The sequence below is a fragment of the Papio anubis genome, chromosome 17, assembly GCF_008728515.1.
Source record: "Papio anubis isolate 15944 chromosome 17, Panubis1.0, whole genome shotgun sequence".
NCBI lineage: Eukaryota > Metazoa > Chordata > Mammalia > Primates > Cercopithecidae > Papio > Papio anubis.
Genome location: NC_044992.1, coordinates 68,302,067 through 68,322,490, shown reverse-complemented (window position 1 = coordinate 68,322,490; position 20,424 = coordinate 68,302,067). Strand labels below are relative to the sequence as shown.

The 20,424-nt window shown below is 52.3% G+C and overlaps 1 protein-coding gene across 3 annotated transcripts in view; it reads left to right on the top strand.

Moving 5' to 3' along the window:
• Positions 1 to 208: 208 nt before the first annotated feature.
• MXRA7 (matrix remodeling associated 7) overlaps positions 209 to 20,424 on the top strand; it is a 33,384-nt gene continuing 13,168 nt past the window's right edge. For all 3 annotated transcript variants that reach the window (XM_003913486.4, XM_009191313.2, XM_003913485.3), the window contains exon 1: positions 209 to 600. In XM_003913486.4, coding sequence (XP_003913535.2) covers positions 277 to 600 — 324 coding nt within the window. In that variant the 5' untranslated portion in view covers positions 209 to 276. The remainder of the gene's footprint in view (positions 601 to 20,424) is intronic.

The window sequence follows — 20,424 nt, the reverse complement described above, 5'->3', positions numbered from 1 at the left end:
TCATACAGTATTTCAAATTGAACCTGAGTTAAATGTGCCCCAAAGCGTCAAGGCTGCCCAGGCTGGGCAGGGGTTGGCTCTCCTGTGCCTCCCAGAGGGTCAGGGCTCTGCCCCCCTACACCCCCGCTTACAGCCTGTGCGTCACCACCGGGGGCCGGAGGATGCCAGGGGCGGGGCGCGGGCGACGGGGGCTCCGCCCCGGGGCGGGGCGCAGCGACCGGGCGCGGCGGGCTCCCTCGGGGTCCCAGCGGGCCGGCACTCGGCGGCCGCGGCGCAATGGAGGCGCCGGCCGAGCTGCTGGCCGCGCTGCCTGCGCTGGCCACCGCGCTGGCCCTTCTGCTCGCCTGGCTGCTGGTGCGACGTGGGGCGACCGCGAGCCCGGAGCCTGCCTGCACGCCCCCGGAACCGGCGCCCCCGGCCGAGGCCACCAGGGCCCCGGCGCCGTCCCGCCCCTGCGCCCCCGAGCCGGCGGCCGCGCCCGCGGGGCCGGAGGAGCCTGGGGAGCCCGGGGAGCCTGCGGGACCGGGGGAGCCCGAAGGGCCAGGGGATCCCGCGGTGGCGTCAGCGGAGGCGGAGGAGCAGGCGGCGGAGGCGAGGCAGGTACGCACCGGGGCCCCCGCGGCCCTCTCCCCACCCCCGGGGCTCCAGCCGCCGCTGCCGTTCCCCGCCGAGCCAGGGAGCGGGACCGCAGCCTCCAGCCCAGGCTGCCCCCGGGAAGCGCAGAACCCTCGGCCCACAGGAAATGCAGGTCCCGCCATGCTAAGCCGCAGGCCCGCAAAGTCGCCGCCCTCCCCCAGAAAGTGTGGCGAGGGGCGACCCCGAAGGAGTTTGTTTGGAGGTGTTTTGCTCTCCCCTCACCTCGGCCTCTCCCGGCCCAGGGCGTGCTCCGCAGCTGCTGGCTCCCAGGCCTCGCGACCGGGACTTGGAATTTTGCTCCACACCCACCTCTGACCCCTCCCGCCCACCGGTTCCCAAATCCACGTGCCTATGGCTTATTTCAAGGCCTGCCATGAGAGTTATCTTGATGTTTAAAAAGTAGTACTTTCGGGGGGCGAGGGAGGAAAGCTGGCTTTTCTTTTTCAGTCAATTTGAAGTCAAGATTTCAGAGTCAGTGCTGTGGTGTTTTGTGAAGCCCGCAGGCTGAGACTGAAAGAAAAGGCACCCGAGCCCAGCAGTTCTTTTTATTGTCGTTTTAAGCTACACATCTCCTAACACCCTCCTACCCCCACTCCCCCGGGTTGTAGGTAAGCTGGGCCTGGAGTGAAGATGCAGGATAAAGCCCTCCTGGAACACCAGTGAGCACCCCAAAGCGGCCCTCCCTGCCTCTGCCCCAGGCCTCCCACCATGCTGTCCGTCAGCTCGGGCCCTGGCCACCCTGTCCTGCCTGTGGATATCAGGAGAGGAATCGGATTTCCCTCATCCACTCATCCTAGTCCCTACACTCTAGACTGGAAACCTGTGTGCTCATGTTCCCAGGAGTTCACCACGCTTGGCTGGTCCAGGCCACCGCCATGGTCTCCAGTCGGATTGTAATCCCTTGTTCTTACCCCTGAGCTCCTTTTCTTGGAAGGGAGGAGAGCCGGGATGCGCGTTGTCTGCGTGCCTACGTGCCCACTCTGTCCTGTGCTGGACACAATGGTTTACCCTGGAGAGAAGCCCTTCGGGGGAGGAGGAGGCAGCCAGGCTGTGCTCAAAGACATTTCTCTTTGCTGAGTAAGTGCGCCAGACCCCATCTGAGCAGGCGCTTTGCTTGACAAGTGGGTGACTAATTGTGTCATTAGAGAGGATTCTAACCAGCCCGTTTAATGGGGTGGGGGGTCGGGGGGCAGGCCCTGCCGTTCTTGCTTGAGGTGGGCTTGCAGACCTCAGGGGGTGATGGTGGAGGGGGACGGTTCGGACATGTGCTGACCTGTTGTGTTTGCTCCCATATTTGGGATTCCTGCCTCCGTCGAGGTCTCGCGGGAGCAGGAGAGGCCTTTAGACAGTTCTGGAGCCGTCATGCACCCTCAGTCAGTCAGCCCTGGCCTTACAGGGCTGTCCCTTTATCACCCACACCAGGCTCTGGACTGAAGTGCAGAATGTCCTTTAGCAGCGCCCTGTCTTATCTCAATCCTGTGGGGCACGACGCTTAAAGAACTTTATACAAGGCTTTCGGCTCTCAGCACATGATACCTACAGGAATAGGTTCATTGGTGTTTAAATAGGGCCCCTCGCATAATTTTCCTCTGTCTGGGTGAATGCACGTCCTCTGAGGCTGAATGGGTGCTCTGAAGGACAAGGCAGTTCAGGGGTTCACATGCCAGCCAGCCCCCATAACATAGGTGCCAGTGAAGATGACTTGAGGCTTGTGTTTGTCCTCCCAGTAAAGCACCCTCCAGAGGGAACCCACCCAACAGGAGAATTCAACTGAAGTTAGTGTCCTTCCCCTTTGGGCTCCAGTCCCCAGGCCTTCCTGAGCTGGCCAAAGCTCCCCCAAAACTCCTGCCTGCAAACATTAAGCCAGGTGCTGTGGGGACACAGATACTGTGTCATCCCACCCACTCCCAGTGGTGGCATTACTTAAGAAGCTGCTTAGAAATTGTCTTAATGAGCTTCAAGTCAGTGACAAGTAAAAAAAAAAAAAAAAAAAAGAAAGGAAAAGAAATTGTCCTGAAGTGTACTCCAGCATTTCCAAGAGCTTCCAGTGCTTTCTTCTGATGATCACACTGCTGGGGCTTGGAGGACAGATCAGGAAAAAGGCCCCCTGGGGAAGACAACTCAAATCGGGGTTGGGAAGTGGGGCGATGCCCTCTGCCAGCCTCCTTCTTCCTCCCTCCCTCCCTCCCTAAGCAAACCCCATCAACAGCAAGGGAGGAGGGTAACACCACCTGCTGTTAGCTCGGAAGTCACTGCCCTGGGGAGCAGCGTGTAACTCACCTCTCCCCTCCCTCTTCATTTTCCATTAACTGCTTCCTTTCTAATCCAGTCCTCTCCCTTCCCAAGGATGCCTGGGCTGGCTGGGGCAGCTGCTGCCACCGACTACAAAGCTGATTATTGAGAGGATCTCTCACCCTGGGAAGCAGCCTTCAGCTGCTGTTGGGGATCACTCAGGAGCGTCCCCTAGGTGCACGGTACCCTCTTTGGCCAAGGACAAAGTAGTGGGGAGGGGCCACTGTAGGCTGAGACCCTGAAAATGGACCAAAGAAATGGGGATGAGATCAGTGCAGCCTCCCCAGGGCAGCACAGGCCAGGGCAGGGAGGCTGAGGAGAAGCAGAAAGATACTGCTAGAACCTCTTTTTCTTTCTCTCCTAAGGATTAGCGAGGGGTGGGCTGTGAGGAAGCATTACAGGCAAGTCCTGTTCACACAAAGAATCATGAACCAACGAAGTCAAGAACAAGAGCTGGCCTCTTTTCAGGCCAGGACTCAGGGCTTTCTTGGTGCTCTTGTGTAGGTTGGGGTTTTAGGATTGCCAGGCCTCTTACCTAATGGAGTTGTGGATTCGAGGAAGGCTGGATGGTTGGATTCCCAAACAGTGGTCATTGGCAAAGCGTCAAGGGTCATTTGAATAGCACTAGAGTTAAATCTCTTGTCTGTGCCAGGACTCAAGTATCTCGGCACTTGGGGCCTATCTCTGCTCAAAGACAGACTAGAGGCCAGGCACGATGGCTGAAGCCCGTAATCCCAACATTTTGGGAGGCTGAGGTGGGAGGATCACCTGAGGTCAGGAGTTCGAGACCAGCCTGGCCAACATGGCAAAACCCTGTCTCTACTAAAAATACAGAAATTAGAAATTAGCCAGGCATGGTGGCGGGCGCCTGTAATCCCAGCTACTCAGGAAGCTGAGGCAGGAGAATCACTTGAACCCAGGAGGCTGAGGTTGCAGTTGAGCCAAGATTGTGCCATTGCACTCCAGCCTGGGCGACAGAGCGAGACTCTGTCTCAAAAAAAAAAAAAAATGACAGAGTAGGGACTTCCTGCAAGGCAGTGGGCCGGTGTCATGCACAGAGAGACTCTTCTAGATTTAATTGGGATTTAGGAGATTAAAGCAATATGACACATAAATACAATCTTGATCCTTGATTGGATTCTCGATCAGGGATGGGAGTAGGGAGCTATAAGAGACACACTGGAGATAATTGAGACATTTTTTAAATAAATGGGTGTGTTAGGTAAGCTTATTGAATCAACGCTGAATATTTTGTGTACAATACCGGCAGATGGCTGTGTAAACAATGTCCTTATCCTTAGGAAGATGCACAGTGAAACATTTTGGGATGACATGTCATGATTCAAATAGTTACAGGCACATTCACACACACAGTGTGGGTGTGTATGGAGAGAGAGAGAATGCAAAGATGGCAAAATGTTAACAACTGGTGAATCTAGGTGAAGGGTGTATGGTATTCATTGTATTATTCTTTCAACTTTTCTGTAGGTTTGGAATTTTTCAAAAGAGAATGTTGAAACAAAGAAGCCCAGTGGGAAATTTCTTGGGAAAGGGGTTGGTTTTTTAGCCACTCTGGTGGTGGTGGTCTGAGTGGGTAGCACAGCCTCCATCTGTCTGTCTTCACCATGTGACTTGGCCCTGGTCCCCTGAAGTCATCCTGCTGTCAGGTCCACCTGTGTCCTCTGCCCTCACCAACCTGTTCACCATAGGTGTGGGCTCTGGAAGCTGTGGAGACCCCAGCCTTCCCAGAATGACCCAGGGCGGGTGAACTTCCCCATCATCTGTCCTGTGTTTGTGATGGCAGTATGGTCCTACTTTCTGTTCTCTTAGCAAAATCTCAGAAGCCAAGTAGTGGAGGGCCAAGCAGATATTTGCCAGTTGTTTATATCACTTTAGGTCCTTGTCTTTAAGAAGCTTAGGCTGATATATCAAAATACCACAGACTGGGTTGCTTAAACAACAGGCATTATTTCCTACACTTTTGGAGGCTGGGAAGTCCAAGATGAGGTATTGGCAGATTCTGGTTTTGGTGAGGGCTCTCTTTTGGACTTGCAGACAGCCACCTTCTTGCTGTACTTTCACATGCCAGAGAGAGAGGAATGTCTCTTCCTCTTCTTATCAGAGCCCTCATAGCATCGTAGGGGCGCCACCATCGTGACCTCATCTAAATCTCACCTCCCAAAGGCCCCCACCTCCAAATACCATCACACTGGGGGTTAAGGCTTCAACAGATGGATTTGCAGGGGACACAAATATTTAGTCCAGAACAGGCCCAGCGACTTACTGGGGAAAAAAACTAGAAATAATCCAGATGTTCATTAATTAGCACATTGGATTCATTAGCACATTAGTATGAAATAAGTAAAAAGGTAGAACGTAAAATACTGCATTCACAATAATTATAATGATATGGAGCAGCTGAATAGAGAAGATGCCTTGGAGGGCTGTCAGTGGACTTCTATATTCAGTAGTTCCAGTGGGTATTTTTTTGTAAAGTTGTTTGAGCGCATAACTTAATTTTTTTCCACATATGAAAGAAGTCCAGGGGCTTCCCTAATAGCTAAACTTTGTTCTTTCCGAGAGAAAGAGTCTTGGTTACAGCCTCATGTCAGCTAGAATTTTCTGCTTAGCAAGGACTATGTTTTTAAAGAATATGTCTTGAGAAAAAAGCCACCTAGCTTTGGAGAGCTAGAAATGAAATGGTGAGCATGCAAACAGTTTCTGTTTTGTAGCCCTGCTCTTTCCCAGTCAGTCCAAACCACAGTGTGGGAGGAGGGAGACCAGCCTGGGCCTCTGGTGGACAGTCTTCCGGAGAAGTGCCAGATCCCTGATGGTTAGGAGTATTTCTGAAACAACCTGCATTTGGCCACACTGGGCTTGCCACTGTTAAGGACAGATGTATGGAACAGGACGAGGAGATCAGGTTCAGAAGCCCCTTCTCTAAGGGGGCCTCATGCAAAGCTCTTTCCAGCATTCTTTTTTTGTTTTTGAAATGGAGTTTTGCTCTTGTCACAAAGGAGTGCAGTGGCGCAATCTCAGTTCACTGCAACCTCCACCTCCCGGGTTCCAGCAATATTCCTGCCTCAGCCTCACGAGTAGCTGGCATTACAGGCATGCACCACTATGTTTGGCTAATTTTTGTATTTTTAGTAGAGATGAGGTTTTACCATGTTGGCCAGGCTGGTCTTGAACTCCTGGCCTCAAATGATCTTCCTGCTTCGGCCTCCCAAAGTGCTGGGATTACAGGCGGGAGCCATCACGCCCAGCCCTGTTTTCGGCATTCTTACTGCTTGCTGCTTGGTCAAAAGACTGGAAAGGGCCAAGCGCAGTAGCACTTTGGGAGGCCAAGGCGGGAGGATCACTTGAGTTATGGAAGTAGAGGCTGCAGTGAGCTGTGAAAGCACCACTGCACTCCAGTCTGGGTAGCAAGACCCTGTCTCAAAAAAAAGAAAAAAAAAGAAAAAACTGAAAAGGAAGCTGGAGGGTGCTGCAGCAGTCATTCTAGTCATTGTGTCCCTCGATGCGGGGCGGTAGAAGCGATGCTGTTTTCTTTTTCTTTTCTTCTTTTTTTTTTGGAGACAGAGTCTCCCTCTGTTGCCCAGGCTGGAGTGCAGTGGTGCAATCTCAGCTCACTGCAACCTCTGCCTCCTGGGTTCCAGTGATCCTCCTGCTTGCCTCCGCCTCCTGAGTAGCTGGGATGACAGGTGGCCACCACCACACCTGGCTGTGATGCTGTTTTCTGGACACAGGGTTACATTGGCTAAAAAATGGCTACATGAGATTTAATGGCTCAGAGAAAACCCATTGCAGGACTTATGGAACTTGTTTATCTTCAAATGTTGCCCCTGAATTGCCGTAGGACTTACAGAAGTGATTGTCCACTTTCCAGGCATCAGCTCCAGTGTTTCTGTTTGTTTTTTTCAATGTGTTCTTTTTTTTTTTTTTTTTTGACCTAGGGCCTCGGCTGGTCCAATGGTGTTGGGTTATCAGAATTTGTTGACATTAGTGTCACTAAACTTGATATACAACCCCCTACTGCTAAAGTTAACTGGCTTTAAAAAAAAAAAAAAAAAAAAAACAGGTTCTCACTCCGTCACCCAGGCTGGAGTGCAGTGGCACAGTCTCAGTTCACTGCAACCTCTGCCTGCTAGGCTCAAGCCATCCTCCTACCTCAGCCTCCCGAGTAGCTGGGACCACAGGCACGCACCACTACACCTGGATAAATTTTGTATTTTTTGTAGAGATGGGGTTTTGCCATGTTGCTCAGGTTGGTCTCAAAGTGCTGAGCTCAAGCAATCTGCCAACCGCTGCCTCCCAAAGTGCTGGGATTACAGGTGCGAGCCACTGCGCTCAACCCTTCAGCTCCAGTTTTGTGGCCTGTGTATGTGTGTATTTAATGTTTTCAAGTGAGAACTCCTTGCACACATTTATAACCCGCTGACCAACCTGACGTCTGGGTGAGACAACCCTGGCAGATTCTCAGCAAGGGCCTTCTTGTGTGATGACCTTGGTATTAATCGCTTTTCTCCTGGCGTGATTCTTATTTGCTGAGGACTCAGAGTCTGAGATAAATCTTGCTGTTTTGAAACAAGGTCTGGTTCTGTCACCCAGGCTGCAGTGCCGTGGTGCAATCTCAGCTCACTGCAACCTCCACCTCCTGGGCTCAAGCCGTCCTCCCACCTTAAGAGAAGAAAATGCCACCAGCCCAGTGGGGTTCTGCTGGAGATCTACTATGGAGTAGCAAACCCTACTCCATAGTCAAGTCAGCCGTTAGCCTTTCATGAAGTTATTCCTATGGTGAGGGCTCCTCAAGATATATGTGTGTGTGTGTGTGTGTGTGTGTGTGTGTGTGTTTTAAGAGGGAGTGTCGCTCTGTCACCCTGGCTGGAGTGCAGTGGCGCAGTCTCAGCTCACTACAACCTACCCCTCCCAGGTTCCAGCGATTCTCCTGCCTCAGGCTCCCAAGTAGCTGGGATTACAGGCGCCTACCACCACGTCCAGCTAATTTTTGTATTTTTAGTAGACACAAGGTTTCGCGGGTTACAGGCCAGGCTGGCCTCAAACTCCTGCCCTCAAGCGATGCACTTGCCTTGGCCTCCCAAAGTACTGGGATTACAGGCGTGAGCCACTGCACCCGGCCCTCAAGAGATTTTAAAAACTGACCACCTGCCTTCTTCTTCTTTTATTTGTTTATTTAGAGAACCAGGCTGGGGTGCATTGGCACAATCATAGCTCACTGCAGCCTTGACCTCTTGGGCTCAAGGGGTCCTCCTGCCTCAGCCTCCTGAATAGCTGGGACTGCAGGTGCACACCACCACACCCAGCTAATTTTTTAACTTTTTGTAGAGATGGTGTCTTGCTGTGTTGCCCAGGCCTGGTCTCGAACTCCTGGCCTCAGTCCAGCCTCCTGCCTCTGCCTCCTGAGGCTCTGGGATTACAGATGTGAACTGCTGTGCCCAACCCTTATCTTCTGTTACTATATTTAAAGCTGGTCGTGGTCAAAATTGTTCAACCTGGTTTTCCCCAATAAAATTATGCCATTTTCTCCAACCCTCTTCCATCGGATTTTATTCATCTCTTCGTTTTCTTCTCTGTCATATATTTTCTCTATCCCACAATGTAGCGCCTAGAATTCGACCTGATATTCCCTGACAGGGGTTGCGGAGAGGACAGATTGCTGCCCAAGAGTGTTTTGTCTTTTTTTTTTTTTTTTTTTTTTCCTTTTTGTGGAGAACGGGGTCTCGCTATATTACCCAGGCAGGTCTCGAACTCCTGGGCTCAAGCTGTCCTCACCGCGCCGGCCCCAAGAGTGTTTTGTTGTTGTTGTTTTCCTTTTTTGTTTTTTAAATGAAGCTTTTGATGTCCTCTAAATCCTCTTTGTAGGAACTTGCCAAAAACTGTTAATCTGATAGGATTGAATCTGGCATGCTCCAGTCATCTGAGCAAGAGAGTTTGTTTAGGGCTTGTGAATGTGCCCTTGATTGGGATGTGAGGTTGGAATGCAGGACGACGCTTTTAGTCTGGACATTGGAACACAGCGGTCGGCCCTAGGCTGGGGTGGGGCCCGGATGGGGTCATGCTCCTTGCAGAAACAGTGATCTGGTCTCTCCCCAGACACCCCCACCTGCAACATACTCCCTCCTTGTCAGCTGCTTCCCCAGCACACTCCCTCTGCTCTTTGCCCTGCTAGAAGAGCTCATGCCCATACTATCAACTGCAGGACTCCTGGACCAGGCCCGCCTTGCTGCCTTCCAGAGCACACCTGCCGCCCCATCCTCCTGATCAACAGCTGATGGTGCCCACATCTGTACGCCCAGCTCTCGCCTCCCCTGAGCTCCCTGGCCCCTGGCTTGTCTATGTGCACCTCAGCCCAGCACGCTGACCAGTGCCTCATTTCTGCTGCCCTCACCCGGCATTCCTCATCTCATCCCGGATCCACCCCCAACGCTCAGCTGCTCAGACCAAAGGCCCAGGCTCGTCCTTGTCGTCCTGCCTCCCTCTCGCCCTGAAGACCTGCTGTCTGCAGTTCTGGTCACCTCTCTCCAGAGTGTGTCCCGAGAGCAGCCCTCCCTCCTCCCATCTTTCTGGCGCCTGCTTCCGTGGCTGTTCGGTGACCTCCTCCCTGGTCTCCCTGTTTCCCATCCTCCCCACCCCTGCCAGGCTCTCCCAACAACCAGCATGACCTTCCTAGCACAGCACCCATAACAGCCCCTGCTCACAGCCCTCCACGTGCAATTCCAAACGTCCCACAGCCCCAGGCCCAGGAGCACCCTGCCTACTCGGGCTCTACTCCCAGCCCTCTGCGGCCACAGATTCCTTTCTGGTGCTTAGACCTGCCAGCCCTGCATCCACGTCAGGACCCTGCCCAGCACACCCCTCCCTGCCTGAGCCTCCACGCAGTCAGTCCTCACCTCTCTCCTCTCCGTGTCCTTGCCCCAGTGAGCGGATGTAAAGTACCCCGCCCCACCACTCCCGCCCCGCCCACTCTCTCTCCAGTGCATCGTCGCGTTGGGCTTTCTTCATAGCCCTTCGTCCGGTCTGAGGTCATCTTTTATTTCAGTGCGCGTTGTCTGCCGCAGTGGAACGCCTGCTCCGGAGAGCGGGGCCCTTGCCCGCCACGTCCCAGCTCCTGCAACAGGCCCGCACGCCGTAGGCACCTGTTGAGTAAATACACCGCAATGCCACAAAAAGAAAGAACGGAAATCGCTGTGGGCTCCTGCCTAGAGGCAGGGCCTGTCTCTTTGTCTCCCACCTGGGGCAGCAGGAAGGCATCTTGCTTCTCTCCCTGCCCAGGCCTCTAGCCCAGTGCTCTGCACAGCCGCCTGCAGTTCTTGCCCTCGAGCTGGGTGTTACGCCTCAGAGAGGAAGACTGCTCGGTAAGGTAGTGAGTTCCCTGTGCCGGAAGTGTTCAAACAGAGATGGATACCAGCAGTTCATCCCAGGTTCCCTCAGCAAGTGTTTTTCCTTAGGCGGAAGCCACATTAGGTCAGTGGTTTTCCAACATTTTCTAAAACACTGGATCCTGGCCGTGTCTGGTGGCTCATGCCTGTAATCCCAGCACTTTGGGAGGCTGAAGCGAGCAGATCACCTGAAGTCAGGAGTTCGAGACCAGCCTGGCCAACATGGCAAAACCCAGTCTGTACTAAAAACACAAAAAGCCAGGTGTGGTGGCGCATGCCTGTAATCCCTACTTGGGACTAATCAGCTACTTGGGAGGCTGAGGCGGGAAAATCGCTTGAACCCAGGAGGTAGAGGTTGCAGTGAGCCGAGATTGTGCCACTGCACTCCAGCCTGGGTGACGGCGTGAGACTCCGTCTCAAAAGTAAATAAATAAAAAATAATAATAAAACACTGGATCCCTTCTTGCCTCTTCAGTGTCACATGGAAGCCCAGGACATAAAGCAAAAACAGAGCTGCTCCGGGTGGCAGTCTAGGCTCCTTTTACTCTGTCTGCTCCTCCTTGCAGCAGTCTCTGCAAACCTAGAGTAGAGTTAAAGGGCCTCCAAATCAGGTCCTGTGATCTTAGGGGACCCCTGCCCAGACAGAGGAAGGAGAGGGGTGCAGAGGTGAATGTGGAACGACAGATCACGTTCCTGAGGCCATGGTGCAAACAGCACCCCGAGTCCCAGCCCACCACCCCCACCTAGTGGCACCCCCGGTTCTTAGCCATCAAGGAGAGAGACCTCACCCAATCTGATGGCAGGAGAATCTGGAAGTAGAACTTGGAGAAACAGAGATTATTATATTGAAATTGAACAAGGTTGGGCAATGTAGGCAGGTGGCATGGGTTTTGAGCAGGAAAAGCATTATGAAGCTAGCATTTGAAGATATTCTTAAAGCTGGATGAGGGCTGGGTGTGGTGGCTCATGCCTGTAATCCCAGCACTTTGGGAGGTTGAGGCAGGAGAATGGCTTGAGCCCAGGAGTTTGAGACCACCCTGAGCAACATAGTGAGACCCAATCTCTTCAAAAAATAAGAAAACTAGCTGGGAGTTGTGGCACACGCCTGTGATCCCAGCTACTTAGGAGGCTGATGGTGGAGGATTGCTTAAGCCCAGGGAGGTTGAGGCTGCAGTGAGCCATGATTGAAACACTGCACTCCAGCCTGGGATACAGAATGAGACCATCTCCCAAAAGAGGATGAATTGGAGGAGAGCAGATGTAGGTGCCACATGAAGTCATCGAGTAGTTGTAGCAGGAGAACAGAGAATAAAGGGGTGAAGCCAGAAGCCTGTTGGAGTGAAGGGGAGACTCTAGAATTCAGAATAGAAGGGAAGTCAGTGCTGGGCACGGTGACTCATGCCTGTAATCCCAACACTTTGGGAGGCCGAGGCGGGCGGATCACTTGAGGTCAGGAGTTTGAGACCAGCCTGGCCAATATGGCAAAGCCCTGTCTACTAAAAATACAAAAATTAGCTAGGGGTAGTGGCGTGCACCTGTAATTCCAGCTACTCGGGAGGCTAAGGCAGGAGAATCTCTTGAACCCGGGAGGCAGAGGTTGCAGTGAGCAGAGATCGCACCATTGCATCCCTGCCTGGGCAACAGAGCGAAACTCTATCTCAAAAGAAAGAAAAAAAAAAGGAAGGAGATCAGGTTGGAATCAACATTCCCAGGCCATGTTAAGGTGTCAGAGATGGTGTGGCTGCCAAGAAAAACTGGACAAGTGAGGGGGTCGGTTTGAGACTTGGGTTTCTAGGTTCTGGACAGAAGTTCCTGGGACATGTCTCATCCAGGTGCAAATACGGATTTAGAGAGTGGAGCCTGCGTGTCCCCAGCCTGGAGTTGTAGTTTGGAGGAGGAGATGGCTGAGTTGTTTTGCTAGGTGTGGAGGAACAGTGGTGACCCCTGCCCCAGCCTGTCCTCCCTGCCCACCACCAAGCCCCCGGAGCTGATGCCAGCTGGGCTTTGCTGCTCGCCCTGCAGCTGATGCTCCCCCAACCCCCATTGCAAAAGATGAGCAGCCGATTGGCTAATGGAGTCCTTCTGGAAGGAGTGAGAGCATTGTCAGGCACTCTGGAGGCAGCCCTGGGCCTGGCCCATTCTGGGGTGGGGAGGCCTTTTGTCGCCTTCCTGTTATTTCCGTCCTTGCCTGCTGCAGGCAAGGGAGGGACAGATGCCCTCTCGGGAGTTAGGAATGGCCTGCCTCCTGGAGCCACTGTCCTCTAAAGTCATTCTGGATTAGCCATTGGGATTGGTGCAGCACAGCAGGCAGCAGCTCTGGTGGCCACAGGGCCACAACAGACCCTCTTTGCACTGCCCCGTAGCAGAACCATCTCCTTGGGCAGCTGACACACAGACAGAAATCTGTCTCTATCACTGTCTGTCTCTCTGTTAGTGTTTCTCTCTCTCCCCCCGCCTCCCTTCTCTTATCTAGCCTTCTCTTCTCTCACCTCCCACCTCCCCTCTCTCCCTCTCCCGACTTCAGCACTTTGCATCACGCTTGAATCAGTTTGAATCAGCCAGGGCAGCCATAAATGGCAGGGTGCAGCCTGCAGGGCATGAGCTTGGTTCACTGTCTCTCCCAGCCACTGCAGCCTGGCCGGGCCCCTCAGCTTGGCCTCCGGGGCACCCTGGTCCTAGGCTCCTGGCACTGGGGAGGCTGTCAGGAGGCACGTCCCCTTTGCCTTCCCCCTCCTGCCTCCACCTCCTCCATGGGAGAGAAAAGCTGAATTAGAAAATTATCCCAGAACATGACATTAAAACGTGGTCTCTATTCAGTCATAAAATGCTGAGGCTCTGGTCAGTGAAGTGATGGAGCTTGGGCTCAGCCCAGCCTGCCCTGGGGACCAACCAGCTGCCTGTCTCAGTTCACTCTTTCCATGAAATTGATTGACTTTCGTCAGAAACATGATGTATTCGTTTGCCAGGGCTGCTACAACAAAACACCACAGACTGGGCACCTCCAGCAACAGATGTTTCTTTTCCCAGAGTTCTGCAGACTGGAGGGCCAAGTTCAAGGTGTCCGCAGGTTTGGGTCCTCCTAAGCCCTATCTCCCTGGCTTGCAGTTGGCCTCCTTCTCTGCCTCCTCACATGGTCTTTCCTCCGTGCACTCACAACCCTTGTGTCTCTGTGTGTGTTCCAGTTTCCTCTTATAAGGAAGCAGTCCTTGGGTGAGGCCCACCCTAATGGCCTCATTCTAACCTAATCACCTCTTTAAAGGCCGTGTTTCCCAATAGAGTCAGGCTGAGATGTAGTTGGGGCTAAGGCTTCAGCATATGAATTGGGGCATGGAACACAGTTCAGCCCATGAGCCGAGTAGCCTGAACACTCCTGGGACCAAGGGCATGGACAGGAACTCCGCAGTGATGAGGGCCTTGGGTGAGGTTTGAGTCAGCGCTCGAGCAGCTGCTCTGTTCCGTTTCCTTTAAGACCCCAGGAAGAATCAGCTGCATACTCTGTTGGGTTCCTGCCGCCTCCAGGAAATGATCCTGGTTGCGCCCAGCATGGCACAGCTGCCTCATGGTGGGAAGGACTCAGACCATGAGACCCTGGAGAGATTGCCTTTGGCCGGCCACACCTTTACTGATTCATTCAGCGCTGAGCTGAAGACCAGATGCCTTTAGCATCGCAGTGGGGGCCTTTACCGTCTCTCCCCTGAGCCCCGTACCCTCTTCTCATAGTTCCTCCTGCCTCTTCTCTTGCCCCTATTGCGATCCTCCCACCGCAGTCTCCCAGGTGCGCTCTCATTCTGTTTGTCCCTATTTATTTTTTTGTTTGTTAAAAAATTTTGTATTGATACCTGTTTTTTATTTTTATTTATTTTTTTAGAGGCAGGGTCTCCCTCTGTCACTCAGTTGGAGTGCAGTAACACCATCATAGCTCACTGCAGCCTCAAACTCCTGGACTCAAGCGATCCTCCCACCTCAGCCTCCCAAGTGCCTGGGGCTACAAGCACATGCCACCACCCCCCCACCCCAGCTAATTTAACTTTTTGTAGAGATGAGGGGTCTCACTTCATTACCCAGGTTGGTCTCGAACTCCTGGCCTCAAGCAACCCTCCCACCTCGGCCTCCCAAAGTACTGGCATTACAGGTGTGAGCCACCGCGCCTAGCCTTGTTTGTCCCTGTTTGAAAGCTTCAGGTGGTTTCTCACTTCCTGAAGAATGAAACCAAATGCTTTAGTGTCCTGTATATGATCTCTGTGGTTGCAGACCCTGCATTTCTACGCAGTTTCTTTTCTTTCTTTCTTTCTGTATTTTTAGTAGAGACGGGGTTTCATTGTGTTAGCCAGGATGGTCTCGATCTCCTGACCTCGTGATCCACCCACCTCGGCCTCCCAAAGTGCTGGGATTACAGGCAAGAGCCACCGCACCTGACCTCTTCCTTTTTTCTTTTTGAGACACAGTCACGCTCTGTCACCCAGGCTGGAATGCAGTGGTACAATCTCGGCTTACTGCAACCTCTGCCTCCCGGGTTAAAGAGATTCTCCTGCCTCAGCCTCCCGAGTAGCTGGGATTACAGGCAGGCACCACCACGCCCCGCTAATTTTTTATTTTTTTAGTAGAGGGGGGGGTCTCGCCATGTTGGCCAAGCTGGTCTCGAACTCCTGGCCTCAAATGATCCACCTGCCTTAGTCTCCCAAAGTGCTGGGATTACAGGCAGTAAGCCACCACACCTAGCCTCTGCACACTATTTCTGACCATGTCACACCCACCCTGCAATCATACCCAAGTCTGTGGAGTCATTGGAAGAGCCGAGGTGTTCCGTGCCTCCATGCCTTTACATGGGCTGTACACTCCGCCCAGATTCCCTTCTCTCTGCATCTGCCTGGCAAGCCCATCTTGGACCCAGTATGACTTTCTCATCCACTCTAAGGCCTTGCCTGCTCCCCGCAGACACAGCTGAGCTCCCTTTCCTCCAGGCCCCCACCGTGCACATTCCTGAAAACATAGCTGCAAACTTGAATGTGCCAAAGCGGAAGGAAAGACAGACGTGCCATGAGGGAGGCACGAAGGTGAAATCCTTAGTGCCAGCTCTCTGTTGGGCACAGCCTTAGACAATGGAGCTCTGGTATTTCGCATGAGGTTTTGCTTTATCCCTTCCCATCCCGTTGCACACACACCTGAGGCTGAAGAGCCACCCCTTGCGGAAGGGTTTGTGTCTTTGTCTCCATTGCACTGTGTCTGAAACTGGCACTTCTTACTACTGGAGTTAGCACTTTCACTTTTCTGTTGTGTACACACTTTTATAAAATCAGGGCAAAATGAAATCAACGCTGGTGTTTTTTTTGTTTTGTTTTTGAGATGGAGTTTCGCTCTTGTCGCCCAGGCTGGAATGCAATGGCGTGATCTTGGCTCACTGCAACCCCCGCCTCCCAGGTTCAAGCGATTCTCCTGACTCAGCTTCCCAAGTAGCTGGGATTACAGGCGCCTGCCACCACACCCAGCTAATTTTTTAGTAGACACAGGGTTTCACTTCGTTGGCCAGGCTGGTCTCGAACTCCTGACCTCAGGCAATCCACCCACCTCAGCCTCCCAAAGTGCTGGGATTACAGGCATGAGCCACCGTGCCCGGCCCCCATTATTTCTTTAAAAAGTAAAACACAGCCGAGAGCATGGAGGCTGAGGCAGGCAGATCCCTTGGGCCCAGGAGTTCAAGACCAGCCTGGGCAACATGGCAGAACTTCATCTATACCAAAAATAAACAAATTAGCCAAGCCTCGTGGCCTGTGTCTGTAGTCCCGGGTACTAGGAAAGCTGTGGTAGGAGGATTGACGGAGCCTGGAAGGTCAAGGATGCAGTGAGCCGAGATGGCATCACTGTAACCCCAGCCTGGGTGACAGTAAGACCCGGTCTCAGTAATAACAATCATAATAATTGGAATTTGTTCAGTTATTATTAGTATATTCTCTAAAAGCCTAACAAGTTACCCAGGTAAAAGAATGTTATTTCCAGTAGAAGCCCAGGTGTGGGGTTCTGGGATGCCTCCATGGGGTGCAGTTTGATAACTACTCTTAAAAAAAACGTTCCGCCGGGCGCGGTGGCTCAAGCCTGTAATCCCAGCACTTTGGGAGGCCGAGACGGGCGGATCACGAGGTCAGGAGATCGAGACCATCCTGACTAACACGGTGAAACCCCGTCTCTACTAAAAAATACAAAAAACTAGCCGGGCGAGGTGGCGGGCGCCTGTAGTCCCAGCTACTCGGGAGGCTGAGGCAGGAGAATGGCGTGAACCCGGGAGGCGGAGCTTGCAGTGAGCTGAGATCCGGCCACTGCACTCCAGCCTAGGCGACAGAGCGAGACTCCGTCTCAAAAAAAAAAAAAACAAAACAAAACAAACAAAAAAAAACGTTCCATGGCTATCCAACCCTTGACCTCGGTGGAGCTGAAATTTGATGCAGGCAAATTTGAGATGTTCTTGGCCTGCAAAGGGTGAATATGGTGAGTGGTGGACAGGAGAGGTGTCAGTGAATGGTGGACACGGTGGTCCAGGGGCTGTGGGAGTTGGAATGGAGCGGCTCTTAGGCAGGATGGAACGGCCTCAAGACAAGCACACGGTGGGAAGGGGCCTCTCCAATGAGCCTCTCCACCCGGGCCCACTCTAGGCTGCTGACTGCTCTGGGCCCAGAGGGTCCTTGTCCCCCAAGCAGAAATTGGGCTCCTGGGCCTATGCCCTTGCCCATCCAGATAAGTAGATGGAAGGGGGAGGGTTTGACTGCCCCGGCTGGGGCCACAGGATTCAAGGGACAACTTCCAAAAGAATAGGGGATTTCTGCACAGACAAAAAACAAAATAAATGGCCAATTCAGCAGTGTTTTCAAACTTTTTTTTTATTAGGTGTCACTATAAGAAAGAAATTTTAAATTACCTCCTGTATATAAAGTCACACAACTACATCAGAAGTTTTTTGTTGTGTTGTTATTTTGTTTTCTTTTGTTTGAGATAGGCTTTCACGCTTTCACCTAGGCTGGAGTGCAGTAGTGTGACCTCGGCTCACTGCAGCCTTGACCTCCTGGGCTCAAGTGATCCTCCCACCTCAGCCTCAGCTGGGACCACAGGCACATCCCACCATGCCCAGCTAATGTTTGTAATTTTTTTGTAGAAATGAGGTTTTGGCCAGGCGCAGTGGCTCACGCCTGTAATCTCAGCACTTTGGGAGGCCGAGGCGGGCAGATCACAAGGTCAGGAGATTGAGACCATCCTGGCTAACACCGTGAAACCCTGTCTCTACTAAAAATACAAAAAAAATAGCCAGGCGTGGTGGTGGGCGCCTGTAGTCCCAGCTACTCAGGAGGGTGAGGTGTGAACCCGGGAGGCGGAGCTTGCAGTGAGCCCAGGTTGCGCCACTACACTCCAGCCTGGGTGACAGAGCAAGACTCTGTCTCAAAAAAAGAGAAATGAGGTTTTGACATGTTGCCCAGGGTGGTCTCAAACTCCTGTGCTCAAGCAGTCCACTTACCTCAGCCTCCCAAAGTGCTGGGATTACAGGCGTGAGCCACAGCGCCCGGCCTCGTCTTCTGTTTCATTCTGGGATACAGGGGTGTCCCCAGAGTCTTAGTGCAGTTTTAATAACTTCAGACGTTTAAATGTACAAACCTACAAAACATCAGTTGAATATTTACTCATTTAAATTTCTTTTCCACTTAGTTTCCTGACAGTCAAGTGCTAGATTTTTCATTTTAATTCTCTGCATGTGCCAGTGTCTGGATGGACAGGCAGGCAAAGGAGCCCTTACCTGGGTTAACTGACCTCCCTTGAGGTCAGTGGCCTGATTGTCATCTCCCTTGAGGTCACATGTGCACCAAATCCAGTTCTTTAGAACATGGTGAGGCTGGAATCACCAGTGTTACCTTTTCTTGTTGCTGACCAACAGTCGATAAAAGGTTTTTCGAAGTTTGAAAACCAACTAGAGCCATGTATCGCACTGGGGGGGTATTGTAAGAATCTGAGTAAGAAATATCAAGGTATTTTAAATGTAAATAACCTTTCAAATGTCATTTTTTTGTACATTTGTAGTGTCTATACTCCTGAAGTTATTAAAGCTTCAAACTTCACCAAGACTTTGGTAGCCCATTTTTTTTTTTTTTCCACAATACTAGTAAGGCCTTCTCATTTGCTTTCCTGACCCAGCAATGGGTCACGACCACAGCTTTTTAAAAATCAGACTTCCAGGCCGGGCGTGGTGGCTCACACCTGTAATCCCAGCACTTTGGGAGGCCGAGACGGGCGGATCACCTGAGGTCGGGAGTTCAAGACAAGCCTTACCAACATGGAGAAACCCCATCTCTACTAAAAATACAAAAATTAACTGGGTGTGGTGGCACATGCCTGTAGTCCCAGCTACTCGGGAGGCTGAAGCTGGAGAATTGCTTGAACCCGGGAGGTGGAGGTTGCAGTGAGCCAAGATTGCGTCATTGCACTCCAACCTGGGCAGCAAGAGCGAAACTCCATCTCAAAAAAGAAAATAAAAATCAGACTTCCAAAGTGAAGTACAGTTTCGTGTGTGTGTGTGTGTGTGCGTGCGTGTGTGTGAGACAGGGTCTCATTCTTGCCCAGGCTGGAGTGCGGTGGCACCCCCATGGCTTACTACAGCCTCAACCTCTTAGGCCCCAGCGACCCTCCTGCCTTGGCCTCTCAAAGTGCTGTGATTACAGGTGTGAGCCCCTGTGCCTGGCCCAAAATCTAAATGTATACCAGCCTCTCTCTGGTCAGGAGGGCTTGGGCACGTCAGCTGATACCGGGTCCTCTGGGGATACGGATCTGCCCCGGCTCATGGACTCCTCGCCCTGGAGTGCAATTATTTGTTTGTCTTTCCTACTGGACTACGAGCTCCATAAGGCAGGGACTGTGCTCATTGTTGCTGTTGTTTATCATTTAATCTTTGTGTCCCTTGCACATAATAGGAGAACTGGCCTCCTGTCTATTCTTGATATTGGGCTTATTTCTGGGGCCCTGCCCTGAATAGGTCAGTGGCTGTTTGTCAGTCATTAAAGAAAGACATCAACCATGAGAAAAACCAACTGTTTTTCTGTTCATGCACATAACACTCCACAGAACCCTTCACTTCTGATACCGAATATGCAGGCAGCCTCACCCCTACAAGCAGCGCATTCTCCAGCCACCCAGATGCCAAATGTGTGTCCTCCACTTCAACCCTGACCCTAACTCCCCGGAATCAGGGCAGACCCCACAGGTCAGGGCCCAGTCCCACAGACTGCCCCCCACTTCAGGGGCCCATCACACGTATCAGGTCCCCTCGTTCCTCACACTTTGGTCCTACTTGGCTACAACTCAGGGGTTCCACGAACCCCTCCTCAAGTTCAGTACTTGCTATGGCGTCCCACAGAGCTCAGGGAAACACTTACGTTAACTGGTTTATTAGAAAGGAAATGATAAAGGCTACAGATGAACAGCCAGATGGAGGTACCTAAGTAGAGTGAGGTCCAGTAGGTCCTGGATGCAGCAGCTTCTGTCCCCATGGAGCTGGGGTATGCCACTCTCCGTGCACGGGAATGCATTCAGCAGCTTGGAAGCTCTCCGAACCCTATTGGGATGTTGACGGAGGCCTCATCACATAGGCGTCATTGATTCTTAACTCAGTCTCCAGCTCCTCTCCAGTCTCTGGAGGAAGCTGGGTGGGGGCGGGGCTGAAAGTTCCAAGCTTCTCATTGCAGCTTGATCTGTCTGGTGATCAGCCCACCCAGGAGCCCACCCGGAGTCACCTCATTAGAACAAAAGACACTCCTATCACCCAGGAAATTCCAGCGGATTTAGGAGCTCTGTGCCAGGGACTGAGATCAAAACCAAATGTTAGAACAAAACATGCTCCTAGCACCCCTGTAACTTAGGAAATTCAAGGGATTTAGGAGCTCAGTGTCAGGGCTGGGCATGGTGGCATGCACCTGTGATCCCACTCCAGAGGCAGAGGCAGGAGGATCGCTTGAGCCCTGGAGGTCGAGACTGCAGTAAGCTGTGATTGCACCACTGCACTCCAGTCTGGGTGACAGAGCAAGACCCTGTCTCAAAAGACAAACAGACAAAATAAAAACTGTGTCAA